The following is a 15542-nucleotide window of genomic DNA, read 5'->3' on the forward strand; positions in this document are numbered from 1 at the left end:
GCACAATCAATGACGTCGACACAGCAAACTTATGACGAACTAACCACAGGAGGAGAGCTGTCGTTCCAACGACATAAGTTTACGAATGTTCGTTTGAACTATGGTTTGGGGAAACGCCGAATCGTTGAACTACGTTGGTAACGACGGAACTTGCGACCGTAGTTGGCTAACGATGCTTTATATATATATATATAATTTTTGAGTGATATTTTAAATATTCTGACAGTAATTTCTGACTTGCTTTATTTTAAGGTCCTATATAAATTAAAAATGATAAATAATGAATAAAATATTCACATTCCAGTCTTGATGCTTTTTATATTTATATTTATATATATATATTTAAAAAAAAAATCCATATCTGCAATACCTTTACACAGCTTGAATGAGTAAATTATCTCCACACAACATTTAACATGAAAAGTGTATTCACAGTTGTTTACAGCTGAGACAGAAATTGAACAGTATGAAATTTGGAGACGTTTAAAACTCCCGATATTAGTATTAGAGAGACAGATAAAATTTCATTTTAACACAGTGATTTCTGACTGACTATATAAATGAAATAACCTCTGTCTTCTCAAGGATTAGTATAAAAGCCATTAATTGCTTTTGAAGCACCTTTGAGCTTAGTACATGAAGGTCCCTGAACCCATCAAATAGTTGAGATTGATATATACCATATACCTGAGATTGATAAAACAAAGTACGATTACAAAAACATTCATGCAGTGCAACTTAAAATATTGCCAGCAATTTAGATAAGAAATAACTCAAAATTAAAATGGAAGAATGTTTTCTTTTTTGATTCTATTTCCTTTTTTTCACATTAACAAAGCTTAAAGTTACCTCACTGAATAAATACAGTAATGCATCACTCCAATCTGGATCAATCCATTATTGAGATTAAATAACAATATCCAATGAGGTAAAAGGCACAGATGTACAACATGTGATGCAGTAATGCTATGCATAGTAACAGAGACTTGTCTCTTTTGTAATTTATCATTAATGATGGATTGAAATGATCAGAAATCTTATGACAACCTGCATGCTTTGAAATGATGGGAAATAGACCTCAATCCATATTTCTATCCCTTCTTTTGGTAACATACAGAATAGAACATGTAAATGTCAGATGTTAGGTCAACAGGGTGAGAGAGAAGCTTGTACTTCCCATTGTGGTTTTCCTCCCAAAGGTAGGTCATGCCATTGTCTGTGGTAGGAGAGTTGCAGTGATCCAGGGACACATGAAGCCAAGGGTCTTTGATGACATTTTCAGATTTCATATCGACTTGCCACACAACTTTCAACACCACATGACGCAGATCATTTTCAAGTGCCACACTCTCCACTTTGCCAAATAACACTAGAAACACACACATAAAAAAAGAGATAATTTAGCCTACTTCCAAAAATTTAACCCCCCCATCCCCCGACTACATTTTTTTTTTAAGTGCATCACCTGTCTTATTGCACATTTCAGGGATCAGGTCCATTAGTGGTTTAATTCTGTATTCTGCTGGAGAGCTGTTAGGCTTTGGTGTTGGTTTGAGATGTTCAGCACAGCAGCTCCACAGAGACGTGTTGTAGTAGTAAAGCCCACAGCAACGGTGCTTTGGTTTGGTCTGATAAATTATGGAATTGGTTGAGGAGGAACAGCAAGTTTGATTGTTATTATATTGCAGCAATAGGTTTCCACAGCACTCTGCTTTTCCACGTGACTGGGTTAGGTTGTAGAGATGACCTGAGCAGCATCTCAGGAACTGGTTGTTGTGGTCATAGACTTCTGAACCACAACAGAAATTGCCATTCATCTTGTTGTGGCTAAATAGAACAAAAAACAACAACAAACTTTGAAAGAAAAGTCATTCAAGTGGTTTTAAAATTATTGAGGGATTATCGGGCGGCTTGGATGACTGACAGCCTTCTGTAGAGCTGTGCTTTATGAATATGTGCTTTTGAGAAATGTAGTGCCAATAAGTACGTTCTTATGCTGTCTCTGCATGTATCAGTTAGACTTGAATATCCAGTTACAGACAAAGCCTTGTTTGTCAAGACAGCGTGGGCAGAATAAAATCAGGCTACAGGCCAAACAATAGTCTGCTATTTTTTAATTATTTTGCTTAAAGCTACTAGATTATGAGAGACTCACACAGGCACTGTTATTTGTTTTCTTGCAATTTGAGCAGGAACATGCTCCTGTTTGGTGGATGTGTTGTTAAAGGGGTCATCAAGGTCAGCTTTTACAAGTTGTTTGAACTGAAATGTGTGTTGGAAATCCACCTAGTGTTTTTTTTTTTTTTTATGTACTACAATCTTTCTCAAATCCAGCATTTCGATACTTCTGTATTCTATTGTTATTTTCATAACTTGTTATGAAAGTTTAACATGTTAGTATTTTATATTCACCATGGCAACTGTTGTTTCCATAACCCAAACCGACCAAGTTATTTTTACTTTGTGTCATTTTGTATATGTTTGAATGACTGTGGTTGCTCATACCAACTTAATTGTATTAATAAACACTTATTTGGGACTGCTATTTAATAGCCTTTCCGGTTGCACTTTATTTTACAGTACGTGTACTAACATGTACTTATAGTATACTTACAGTGTATTTATCTAAAAAAGTTCTGGTAATACAAGGTAGCTACATGGGGTACGGTTAGGTTTAGGGGTAGGTTCAGGGTTAGTACCTAGTTATTACATAGTTATTGTAATTACTATAATAAGTACATAGTATGTACATGGGGAACAGGACTGTAAAATAAAGTGCTACCGCCTTTCCTTATAGGCTGTTTATTCAGTATTAATTATATTCTTAAGAGTATTAACTTAATTTTTATGATTTGTTTTTATATATATATATATATATATATATATATATATATATATATATATATATATATATATATATATATGTATGTACGCACATTTAGTCATTTATCAGATGCTTTTATCCAAAGTGACTTACGAATAAGGAGAATATATAGGCCTATATAAAAGTGGGTCGCAGCTTGATGACCAAGGTAAAACGTGGATCCCAAGGCCAAACCAGCTGAGAACCACGGTTATAAACTTTTCGTTAAGACCCTAAAGAATCATATTGACTTATGGAAAATGGGCATCCAATGACCCCTTTAAGATCAACAGTCAAGGTTTGGGTGATTGCAAAATTAATCAAAAACATAATTAATTATTTAAAACAAGAGAAAAAAAGTACTAAGTGCACTTTTAAATCAAATCTTTGTAATCTGTGGGCCTACCTGCGTCCATTACAGCAAATTTGTGTGCGAGGATTGAAGGTTTGTCCTCCACAGCAGTGCTCCCCAAGACGTGGACGGGTCGACATTTGGCAAGTAGTGTTTGCTGGAGTATATATTACACCTCCAACACACTCTGACTGCTCAGGCACATTGCGATGAAGGACTCCGTTACAGCACAGCACACTGTCATCTGACAGAGTGTAAACGTGTTCACCACAGCACTGAAAGACACAGGTATACATAGTACTGTACAATAATGTATGCAGAATGTATGAATTAGTGAAAATGGTATACTGAAATTTCTCCAAATACTTAAAGGGGTGGTTGATTTTTTTTTTTTTTTAAGGCTTTATTTTGTTCATGGGGTGCAGTCTAACATTTATTTTTCAAAAACTGCATTATTTTTCACATAATTTACCTTTATTCTACACCTCTCTGTACCTTCTCCAATAAATGATCTGGTGATTTCCTGGTTTTATGAGGCCCCTCCCTCAGAAATACGCAATGGGCGCAGATTTGTTAGCTGGCTGAGTTGTGATTCACTAAACTGAATTGTGTGCATTCAGAAACTCCATGCCCCTCACCTCAGAATGTGCTCTGTTTTTATTGTAAATAATGGAGTCCTAAATACTGCTTATAAATTTGAGTCTGATAGAATATAGACCCTGAGAATATTAGTGAAGAGGATCGTGTAGAACCTGTGCAAGCACAGCTCTTACAGGACGTTTCAGAATGATTCCTTGTTTGTTGTTGTCTCATACTTTTAAATCTGCTATTATTTGTAAATGCTACTGGTTATGTTAGCTTTTAATATATTGTTTTATTCTGATTAATTGAAATGAAAAAATGCACAATACATGATTGCATTATACTGTAGAACTTTTGTAAAGTAATTGTATAATTTTTAACATTAAAGGAACACTCCACTAAAGTTAAACAGTTGAGTTTTACCATTTTCTAATCCATTCAGCCGATCTCAGGGTCTGGCAGTAGCACTTTAGCTGTAGCTTAGCGCAGATAATTGAATCTGATTAGACCGTTAGTATCTCACTCAAAAATGACCAAAGCGTTTCGATATTGTTCCTATTTAAGATTCAACTCTTCTTTAGTTGCATTGTGTACTAAGACCAACGGAAAATTAAAAGTTGCGATTTATAGGCCAATATGGCTAGGAATTATACTCGCATTCTGGCATAATAATCAAGGAACTTAGCTGCCGCACCATGGGTGCAAGCATGCCCAATGATATTACGCATCTACTGAAAATAGCTAACTTTCACGGGTAGCCTATTTTTAGGCACTGTGTAATATCATTGGGCCTGCTGCAACCGTCTTATGGCAGCAAAGTGAAATCACAATCAACCACCCCTTTAATAAGCACATATTAATGAAAATAATAGTGTTCAGAGAAATCTCCAATTTCTATTCCTGAAAAATAAGCTTCATGTCAAAAAGCAATACCTTTGTAAGTGGTGATGCCATATACAGATTCCCTGAGCAACACATTTGTTTATGGGGATTGTAGGTTTTTGATCCACATTTCAAGTCTATAGAGCATATTGAGTAAGAGTGTGAGTCTTTTACTACAATAACCATACAATGACCATAATTTCCGATGAAGACATTATTTATGACGGACACCTGAAAAATGTTTGGTTAGGCATGAACTATCAAAGAATATATAGGAACTAACTAGATCACTGTATAATCAAAAGACTAATATGTAAAAATTTTAGTATACAATGAGGATGGCAAGTGCTTTACCTGATAATTTGGGGAGAGTGCTTGAGATTTCCAGTCACACATAGAACCAAACACAAACAAAAACACACACAAAATTACATTAGTAGTCAATAATATACCTCCATTGTAAGAATATATATATATATATATATGTCACGATTTTCGCTGCCTGAAGGAATACGGAGTCGAGGATAAACAGAATAAGGCTTTTAATATATCCAACACAGGGGATATCCAACATGGAGCACAGAGGTAGACACACGTAAGTAGCAAGTGGTCACAAGTGAGCACAAGTGAGACACAAGTGAGGAAGACCCGACAAAACAGAACTGAAAGGACAAGGCTTAAGTACAAAGGATAATGGGGAAACACAGGTGGATGGAATAACTAAATTAACAGGGACATGGAACACATGAGGAATAGAATAGACACACCTGGGAACTAATTAAACTAAACACGGAAGACAGAAACTGGGTCATGGGCAAAAACACACTAAATGAGTCCAGGTGTGTGACAGTACTCCCCCCTCCCGGTAGGTGCGTCCTCGCACCGTAGAAACAACAGGGGGAGGCGTGGGTGGGAACTTGGGAGGAGGTTCCGGTGGAGGACGGACTCCCAGGAGGGGGCCAGCAGACAGGGACCACAGAAGGAGGAGCCAGGGAGGAGACAGGAGCAGGAGGAGCCAGATGGTCCACCAGAGACCAGCCAGGACTGAGATCCAAGGTGGAGTCGACGGCGGGAGGAGCCATGGTGAAGGAAGGGTCGACGACACCAGGGGGCCGACAGGCGGAGACTGCACCGGTGGGTGAGGAGCCCAAGATGGAGCAGCACAGCCGCAGAGCCAGGGTGACGTCGAGGATCCGGAGGGCCTAGGTGGAGCTGAAGGCTCAGGCGACCAAGGCGGAGGCGGGGTCCTGGCAGACCGCTGTGGAGCCGGAGTGACCGAGGATGGAGGTGGAACTGGAGGGAAGGAGGAGCCTGACAGAGCCGGAGGGATGGAGTGACGAGGTGGAACCAGAGGAGAGGAGTCCCGAGGCGGCGGATGGTCGACGACTGACCAAGGTGGAGCCGGAGGGACGAGGGAGCCCGGTGGAGCAGGTGGGATGACAGGCCACGGTGGAGACGAGGGAGCTAAGAGCCAAGGCGGAGCCGCTGGGTCGAAGGACCGAGGAGGAGTCCAGGGCTCGGAGGCTGGAGGCGGAGACAGGGCCTTAACACACCAAGGCGGAGCTGGAGACTGGCAGTCCAGCGGCGAACCACCGCGCCCCAATGGCGCGGACTGAGGGTGAGCTGCGGGACTGACTGGCACCAGCAGGGATGACGAGGAACTGGCTGGTCTAGCAGGAGGAGAGAGGAGAAGGATGGGAGGAAGGACAGGAGGATCAGGACTGGACGGAACCAGCGAAAGAGGAGTAGAGGGACCAGCAGGTTTGGGAGGAGGCGGGAGAGGGAGGCTGGGAGGGAATACAGGAGACACAGAAGATTCAGGGCTGGGCGGAACCAGTGGTGAAACAGAAAAATCATGGCTGGGCGGAACCAGCGGAGACACAGAAGATTCAGAGCTGGGCGGAACCAGCGGAGACACAGAAGATTCAGAGCTGGGCGGAACCAGCGGAGACACAGAAGATTCAGAGCTGGGCGGAACCAGCGGAGACACAGAAGATTCAGAGCTGGGCGGAACCAGCGGAGACACAGAAGATTCAGAGCTGGGCGGAACCAGCGGAGACACAGAAGATTCAGAGCTGGGCGGAACCAGCGGAGACACAGAAGATTCAGAGCTGGGCGGAACCAGCGGAGAAACAGAAAACTCAGGGCTGGGCGGAACCAGCGGAAATGGAGCAGAGGAAATGACTGGAGGAGGTAGGAGTGGGAGACTGAGAGGGTATACAGGGAAATCAGGGCTGGACGGAACCAGCGGGGAAACAGGAAAATTAGGGATTACCTCCATAGACCAGTCCATCAGATCCAGAACTTGCTCCATATGGCTTTCAGAGACTGCAAACAGCTCACCCTCAGTCGCAGGAGTGTGGGCAGGGCTTTCCTCCACGCCCTCGATCTCCACGAGGACTCCCACGATGCACGGTGTTGCCGGCTCACACACCTGGTCAGTCGCGCTCTCGAGTTCCGGCTCCCTGTCAGTGAATGGCTCGGGCTCTGCGGCTGCGGTGGGCTCTGGCTCCGTGTAGCGAGATGGTGGCTGGCTGGTCTCTGGGTCGGGAGTGGGACTGGCGAGATCCTCAATGGGGCAGATGGTGAAAGATGAGCCATTTCTCGCCAGAGTCCACTCCACGAATGCGGCGAAATCCTCTCGAGGACCATCTTCGGACGACAACGCTCTGCATTTGGAGTTCAGGCTGGTGTTGTAGAAGGTGCAGAGCGCGTTGTCCGGGTAGCTGGTGGCATTAGCTAATAGAACAAACTGTCTGGTATGGTCCTCGAGAGAACGTCCTTCCTGCTTCAGCAGAAGGATGAGGAATTCGGGACGATAAAGGGGATCCATAGAAACACTACAAAACAAAAAGACTGAGAAAAAACAAAAGCAAAACGGAGGGAAAGACGCAGTTTTCTACTTTCTCTTTTGAAGGTCGGGTCTTCTGTCACGGTCTTACGCTGCCTGAAGGAATACGGAGTCGAGGATAAACAGAATAAGGCTTTTAATATATCCAACACAGGGGATATCCAACATGGAGCACAGAGGTAGACACACGTAAGTAGCAAGTGAGCACAAGTGAGACACAAGTGAGGAAGACCCGACAAAACAGAACTGAAAGGACAAGGCTTAAGTACAAAGGATAATGGGGAAACACAGGTGGATGGAATAACTAAATTAACAGGGACATGGAACACATGAGGAATAGAATAGACACACCTGGGAACTAATTAAACTAAACACGGAAGACAGAAACTGGGTCATGGGCAAAAACACACTAAATGAGTCCAGGTGTGTGACAATATATATATATATATATATATATATATATATATATATATATATATATATATATATATGAAGAGTTCAGATGCAAAAGCCTCTAAGTGCCATCTGAATTTTAATCTAAAATTAGGATTTTTATCAAGCTTAGGTTTAGTCATTCTACTTTAATAGCAGGTCCTTTTCCAGGCTATTAAAGTGAAATTATTGAACATAAATATAGGAGCCTGATAAAAATCCTAATTTTAGATAAAAATTTCAGATGGCATTTAGACGCTTTTGCATCTGAACTCTTCATATATATATATATATATATATATATATATGTATGTATGTATTTATACACACACACACACAATGGCATGCCCCTTGCAGAATCTGTGAAAAGTGAATAATTTAAATAAAATAAGAGAGATTATACAAAATACATGTTTTAAATGCATCAATTTTTAGTTAGTACAGTCCTGAGTAAGATATTTTACACAAAATATATTTAAATTTAGTCTAAAAACAACATAATAATAATTATAAAGATATTATCAAAATAACCCCACTCACGATGGAAAAACACAATGTATCAAACATCAATCGAAAAACAAAAAATAAGTACAATTTATCTTCATCTTCAAATTCCAAAAGTTTTTTGGCTCTTAATGCATTGTGTTTCCTTCTGGAGCATCAGTGAATGTTTGAAACTTTTTTAATAGTTGGTCAAAATTATAGATTTTGATAGAACTATTAATTAAAGATCATGTTCCATGAAGATATTTTTGAAAATTTCTACCGAAAATATATCATAACCTAATTCCTGATCGGTAATATGCATTTCTAAAAACTTCATTTGGATCATATGGAACCCTCATATTCCAGATTTTCAAATATTTGTATCTTGGTCAGATATTGTCCTATCCTAACAAACCATACATCAATGGAATACTTGTTTTTAGGCTTTTAGATGATGTATACATCTCAGATTTGAAATATTTACACTTAAGTCTTTTTGTTTTGTGGTCCAGGGTCACATTTTAGGGACTCTTAACTATGGCTTATTAGCATGCATATTATTAGAATATTAGCCATTTATCAGTATTAAGCACATATCGATGCCTTATTCTACATTCCTTATTTTACATCCCCAATCCCACCTGATGCCAAAACATAACAACTACCTTACTATTATCAAGCATCAAATTAGGAATTTATTGAGGGAAAAGTTGGAGTTAATGGTAAATAAGTTTTCCCTATTCTAAAGTGTAACAATACATTAATTAAACAATATATGAATCACAATTAAGAATGCAGTGGTTTAACAAACTGTATTGGAGCACCCCAGAACTTTCTCCCTCATCTAACACCCCCGGTTCAACTCAATTCAATTAGTAGAGACTTTAAGACCAGAAGAGGGTCAGAATGCAGTATGTAAAGAGAGCATGTCACATTTGTGTAACATATACGAATGGCAGTTTTTAATGGAATAGCAGCCTAAAAACCAATAACGAAAGTGCTATTAATCAAAGATCAAAAGAAAAAAGAGGAAATCAATAACTTTTGTAGCTTTAAGTATTCAGCCATATTTTATGATATTTTAGTATGTAAAGTCTGTCTTAGGTTATGTGTATATTTAGTCAACTATTTATAGTATATGTATAGTTAGATTACTGCTTCAAAAAGTTAGCTATGCAGGTCAAAAACCTTTTCTTACGTCCAGTGTTATATGTTTTATATTTATGTTTATCCATGTATCACCGTAGTCCTTCGAGACATGAATTTTCATTCCACTGAATGGCCACACAAATAGCGAAATGACAATAAAGCTTGACATGACTTGACCAGTGGTATAGGTATCAGTAATTCTTGACTTTCAGTCATAAAAATAAATAAATAAATAAATAAGATTCCATTATACAAATATAAAAAATATACTATCTTTGTGTTGTTTCAACATAAACTTGAAGATTGAATGTGAAGTTATTTTAATGTGAAAGTATTTTAAAAAACATTAATATTAGGTGTGATTAATCCTGATTAATTTCAGAAAAAATGAGCGATAAATTAGTTTTTTTAATCGGCTGACAACACAAATATATATTTGTCTATAGAGTGTTTTTTGTCTGTCTGTGTGACTTACTGGATGGGAAGAGGGGCTTGCTGACGTTCTGTAAAATATAAGATTACAGTACATGATATCTTTGTTCCACTGTTTATCACCTTTCCACCATATTTCTTTAATTATTTATCTAACAATCACTGTAAGAGCTGTATACATACACACCTGTTGCTTTCGGACAGCAAGTTTCATTTTTAGGCATTGCTTCTAGTGCATTATTTCTAGTTATAAAACAGCAGCAGTGGGTTGTCTTGTCAAATGTTGTATTGCCACAACAAGAAAGATTTTCCTTCTGTTTAAATATGTTGTTACTACCACAACACATATGAGTTGTTGTCAGGTACAGGTCTGTAAATGAGTGTAAGAGAAAATTCATTATACAATGTCAACATTGAGCTAACTGTATGAAGATCAAACAATCTCATAAAAATTTATTATGCATGCAAAAATTTGTCAGATCTGGACAATGTCATCAAGTGGATCAGCTACCTTCGCCACAGCATTTTTCGTAAGTGCTGCTTCGAGTCAGAATATTGTCATTACAGCAGATCTCATTAAGTGGGTTGTAAGCTACAGAACCACAGCAGTCAGCCACCAGCTGGCTTAATCCTGGAGTTATATTACCTGCAACATATTAATATACAGTTCAAAACAGTGTTCAGTGTTTGTATGTCATAAACTCATTTTGAATCACATCCGTAACTCTCAGTCACTCAGCAATCACAAACCGACAGATGCAGGAGTCTCTCATACCATTACAGCAGGTACTTCCTGAAATCTTGTAAGACACATTTCCACACCAGTGCAGATGATTCTTGCTGATGCTTTCCATCTGTTCATTGAAACGTGCATTGCTGCTGATATAAAAGTACAGATAACTCTTATTTTACTCTTACCAACACATTCTGTTCATTTACATTTTAGTGATCTATGATAAAACATATGTAATAATGCTTGCAACTGTGTTTAGAGGCTCAGAGTTTAGGCTCTGTGTAAGGTCACTCACTGTGTCCCTCTGTCATGATGGAGAATTTCTGAGGAACAAAGAGATTATGAAAAATGAGTGGTAGTTGTTGTAAAAGTGATAACTAGTCTCCTGTGGGTAAGACAACTCTAAACTGCTATAAAGATTAAAGTCAACATGAATCAACATATCATCATAATGGCTTTGAAGAATGGGATGATAAGCAACACATGATTTATAGTTTTTAAACCCTCCACTTTCATAAATGGCTCAATTCTGGTATGTAACACATACTTCTCAGAATTTATGACACAAAAGAACCCCCCCCCCATACACACACATTTATAGTAAGAAAAGGTGTTGAAAATACATTTGTTGTTGTTAAATACATTTCATGTTGACTTTTAAGGGTTGTAATTCACTAATTCACATGTTGTTCAACACATGCATGACTTTTTGTCTGCTGTGGAACATATAAGATATTTTAGAAAAATGTAACAGTAAGAACATCATCACACAGTGTAATGATTTGATGATGAGTAAATGAGAATATTGTCAATTATAGACGAACTATACATTTAACCTAAAACCATGGTTAAGTGAATTTTTTTATTAATTTTTTCCCCTGTTGATACAAAAATTGAATTAATTGTCTTATTTTATAAATGTTTGTTACAACACAGAAAGTCAATGGATGATGCTGATGCGTTCACACTCCTTAGGTTTCTGAAAAAAAAAAAAAGATCCAAATTCTACTAAAAAAACATTTGTTCAACTTATGCCTACCACCAACATCGTCCACTATTACTGGAAAAATTGCCAAAGCAAAAAAAAAAAAAAAAAAAAAAAAAAAAAAACTCCAACTCATGCTGTCTACATTTTATTGTGGTTAAGGCAGTTTTGTCATTCTTTTTTTTTTATTGGATTTGTTAGAAAATAAAAACAATATGCAGTCCTCCAATGAACCCTATTTAACCCGGAGACTCTTCCCAGCATCACATTCAGCAAAAAAAAAAAAAAAAAAAAAAAAAAACTGTTAAACAGCGGGATTCATAACGAAATGGAACGCAGAAGTCCGTTAACTACCAGTCTCTACACCGGACGCGACCAAACGACCATTGCGAATCCATTTGTTCCTTCGTGTCAAAAGTAGCGCATGGCTTGGAGTAGTTTACATGAGAGAGACAGGGCTACACATTACTGTCGGGGATTTGTCTGTTGTTCTGCAACACTTCCACTGTAGCTATCAATGATGGTCGCGTCGCTCGTGACCGGTGCGGACACAATGTAACATACAGCATTCCGCGATCGTTTTTCCCTTCGGCATGCGACATACTGATGCGAAATAGTATTAATGCGTAGCATGTTATAGCAACGGTCTAGATCTCAAATTAAGACTAATCAATCGCTACACTACCACGGTCATCAAAAGTACTGTCCCTTTTCGCCCAGTCAAAGTGATATCCAATCTGGATGGGCGTGTAAAAGTTCTGTGCTCTATTTGTTCCCTGTCCAGTGGCTTTAAGTAATTGCTAACCTTTCAGATAAGGCAGCACATTTTAACTGTTTGGGCTAGTCTTAGCGCGCTCCATCTGCAGCTCATTCTTCCCTCTCACCAACTGATACTGTTACACAGCGTGCATGGGTCAATAGCAAGCTCGGTCTCCGCCTCCCAAAGAAAAAAATACATACATAAATAAAAAATGCGCGCATAAACACAGTTTGTTTGTATACTATTTTGTACCTCTACATCAATTAGTTAATAACTCTTTTGGAATAATATATATATATAAAAAATAGTAATAACTACTTTACTAACTTTTTTTTTCAATGGCCACTTTTTTAAATGACAACAACTTGTAAAGGTAAATATCTATTATACAAAAGTGTAATAAAAGTATATTTTTGTGTTTCCTTACCCTTAGCAGAAGATGTGGCAAAACTGTATAAGACAAGACCTGCAATAAAAAATACAATATGGGTTCTAGAATATCACTTACAAAATAAACACATAAATCTGCAATAGAGGTAACCCAAAACTTAACAAAATGTGCTGTCATACACAGAGCTGATGTGTAGAACTCCATTGTGTATCCTTGGTCAATAAAGCTTGAATATCCCAAAGATGAGAATTTATGCAACCCAAAATAAACTTTTGCTCCACCCCTCATGCAGCATCATAGTTTGTAAGGAAGGTCCACAAATTGTGATGCTCAAAAGCACATAAAGGAAGTAGCAAGTTTGGGCTTGATAATAGAATTCATGTTTTTCATTGGCTTATGTTTCGCTATACCAGTGTCATTGCATGGGTTGATTAGTGAACTGCTTATTCGACATATCACACTTTGTAATAATCTCTGGAATATGTATACTGTTATACTGTAAGTTGTTTGCTGGCGTGCATCCATTTAGCATTGCTTAATCATGTTTAACCACTATTGGCGACCAACCAAGCACTCCCACATGCACACCAAATACAAAAACATCTGCATGACTCACATGTTCTATCACTAGTAATCATAATATACATATTAGTGATTAAATATGATAATGATAAAAAATACCATGGTAACTATAATTCAGTTCAACTGAGTGTTTGCATATCATGAACACTCAGTTGAACTCAGTTAATCACTCTTATCTGTGATCTCTTCTCCTTTTTGAAAAATGATCAGCAATTTACAAATTCAGGTTTAAGTTGCTTTATTGGCAAAAAAAATTTACATTTCCAAAGCATTGACATGGCTCTGATACGATGGTGTTAAGCAATGACAAATTTAGAGTGAAGATCAGGGCTGTCTTAAGGGGGGTGGAATGCCCAGTGTGAAGTTGACGTCTAAGGCCCTCTGCATTTTTTTGTTTGTGTGTGTGACTGATATGATTACGCACAAATCACAGTCTTGCACAAGCTCATAAAATGGTAAGATAAACTCCATAAAATGTATAATAAAAGCAATGCAATAATTAAATGATTAAAATTTAGTTAAAGGAATAAAATTTTCGTATGTCTAATAGTCTAAAATGTTTTTTTGTTTTTTTATTAAAAACAGTGAAACATAAAAAGTTGAGTAGTTTGCACCACTTGATAGTCTATTATTGTCGGTCGCTGAACACTTCTATAGTAAAACAGTTTTCTAATACAGTACTAACATCTTTTCCACAAACTCTTGTTGTGTTGTGACAGTGACAGTAAAACCCACTGCCTTTGATTCTTTGAGATCCATTGGCCGTCTCGATCATTTGACACTGACGAGAGCCTAAACAGCCTAAAACTTAAAAAAAAATTGTCATCCTAACAACAAACAGCTTTACTCATTCTTATACACATAGTCTAATACTGTCTACCAGCTATGACTATTTTAGTCTTTAGAAGGACAAAATGGGTTGAAAAACACTAATGAAAATTAGATATAAATGACACAAAATGGAGACCAGGAGCGAGGCCCTCTAGAGGCACGAGGCTCTTACACATTACTGGCACCGATTATGTGATTCCTAGGCTATACAATCTAGGTTAGCTTATGCAACAGCCACCCTTAAGCCCTGTTGCTGAGTCATGTAGATCTTTTTTCACTTAAGAAGCTCTGAAATTAATCTCAGCGGGAGTGAACAGTTTCTAGATCTTGATAAAGAACTTTGAGGTTTTACCGAAATAAAACCTGTTAATGCTGTAGATTGACAATTGTTTGTGAACTGTTCAGATAATGTATATTAGATGATGTAATAACCAGATAATGTAATTATATATTCCGAGCTATCATTTAGACATCAGTAAAAGCCAGCAGCTTATGCTGAGACTAATCAGTCTAGTTTTGCACGAGGTCTGTGGGTGGGAACTTGGCTGACTGACCGAGCATGATGATTCAGCTGTGGTGCCTGTCTGTGGGAGGTTTGATTGGCTGTTCAGCTTGCTTTTTGTTGTCGGTTTGGTATGAATGAGTCATTGCAAGTGGCAGTCAAACTTTTGACGTCAAAAATGATTGCAGAGTCTTGCATCAGCTGCCTTTGTAATTATTAAACAGGTTTGTTTCTCCACAAATTGTCTACACAATCACTGCAACAGCTAGCCTGTCTACACTGGACGCGACAAAACTTTGTGTCAGCATGTCATTAATAAAACAAGGCACCAGTGTCGGAATCATGCCGCACCACATCAAATGTAGACAGTTGAGTCATTATTAATTTTAATGTTTATACTTAGCTGTGCCGCGCCGCTCGAGTCCGGTTTAGACATGGAGTCAGCTATTGATGATCTCTGATTTTTCCAAACACGACCAAACAGACCACATGTGGAAACTATCACTGAAAGAAAAAAAGAAAAGAAAAAAATGTGGTCCCACTCTCAGTTCCTTAAAGAGATCCAAGTGGTTTATTTTTAGCTCTCATTCATTAACCCTTTGTTGTTGCATCTTTTTACAGTGTCTTAAAACTTACTTTCCATCTCCGTTAGCACAAAACCACGACTAGAGCTGTAGAATATAATCTTTTTTTTCAATGTTTCAATGGTATTTTTTTAAAAACGATTCT

The 15542-nt window shown here is 38.2% G+C and overlaps 1 protein-coding gene across 4 annotated transcripts; it reads right to left on the reverse strand.

Moving 5' to 3' along the window:
• Positions 1 to 310: 310 nt before the first annotated feature.
• Positions 311 to 15319, reverse strand: LOC127977680 (galaxin-like). 4 transcript variants are annotated; one of them, XM_052582679.1, is made up of 12 exons: positions 15213 to 15319; positions 12935 to 12973; positions 11058 to 11085; positions 10805 to 10905; positions 10541 to 10675; positions 10217 to 10399; positions 10073 to 10100; positions 5034 to 5053; positions 4731 to 4816; positions 3270 to 3490; positions 1466 to 1827; positions 311 to 1369 (listed from the first exon to the last, which is right to left on the reverse strand). In XM_052582679.1, exons 1-12 carry the CDS (start codon positions 15247 to 15249, stop codon positions 1092 to 1094), a joined length of 1518 nt encoding a protein of 505 aa, XP_052438639.1. In that variant the 5' UTR covers positions 15250 to 15319; the 3' UTR covers positions 311 to 1091. The 4 variants fall into 4 exon arrangements, with proteins under 4 accessions (XP_052438639.1, XP_052438638.1, XP_052438637.1 ...); XM_052582678.1 differs by having other exon boundaries at positions 10805 to 10908; XM_052582677.1 differs by lacking the exon at positions 15213 to 15319 and adding an exon at positions 13078 to 15186.
• Between the last annotated feature and the right edge of the window lie 223 nt (positions 15320 to 15542).

The sequence above is a fragment of the Carassius gibelio genome, chromosome B18 (genome assembly GCF_023724105.1).
Source record: "Carassius gibelio isolate Cgi1373 ecotype wild population from Czech Republic chromosome B18, carGib1.2-hapl.c, whole genome shotgun sequence".
Lineage (NCBI taxonomy): Eukaryota > Metazoa > Chordata > Actinopteri > Cypriniformes > Cyprinidae > Carassius > Carassius gibelio.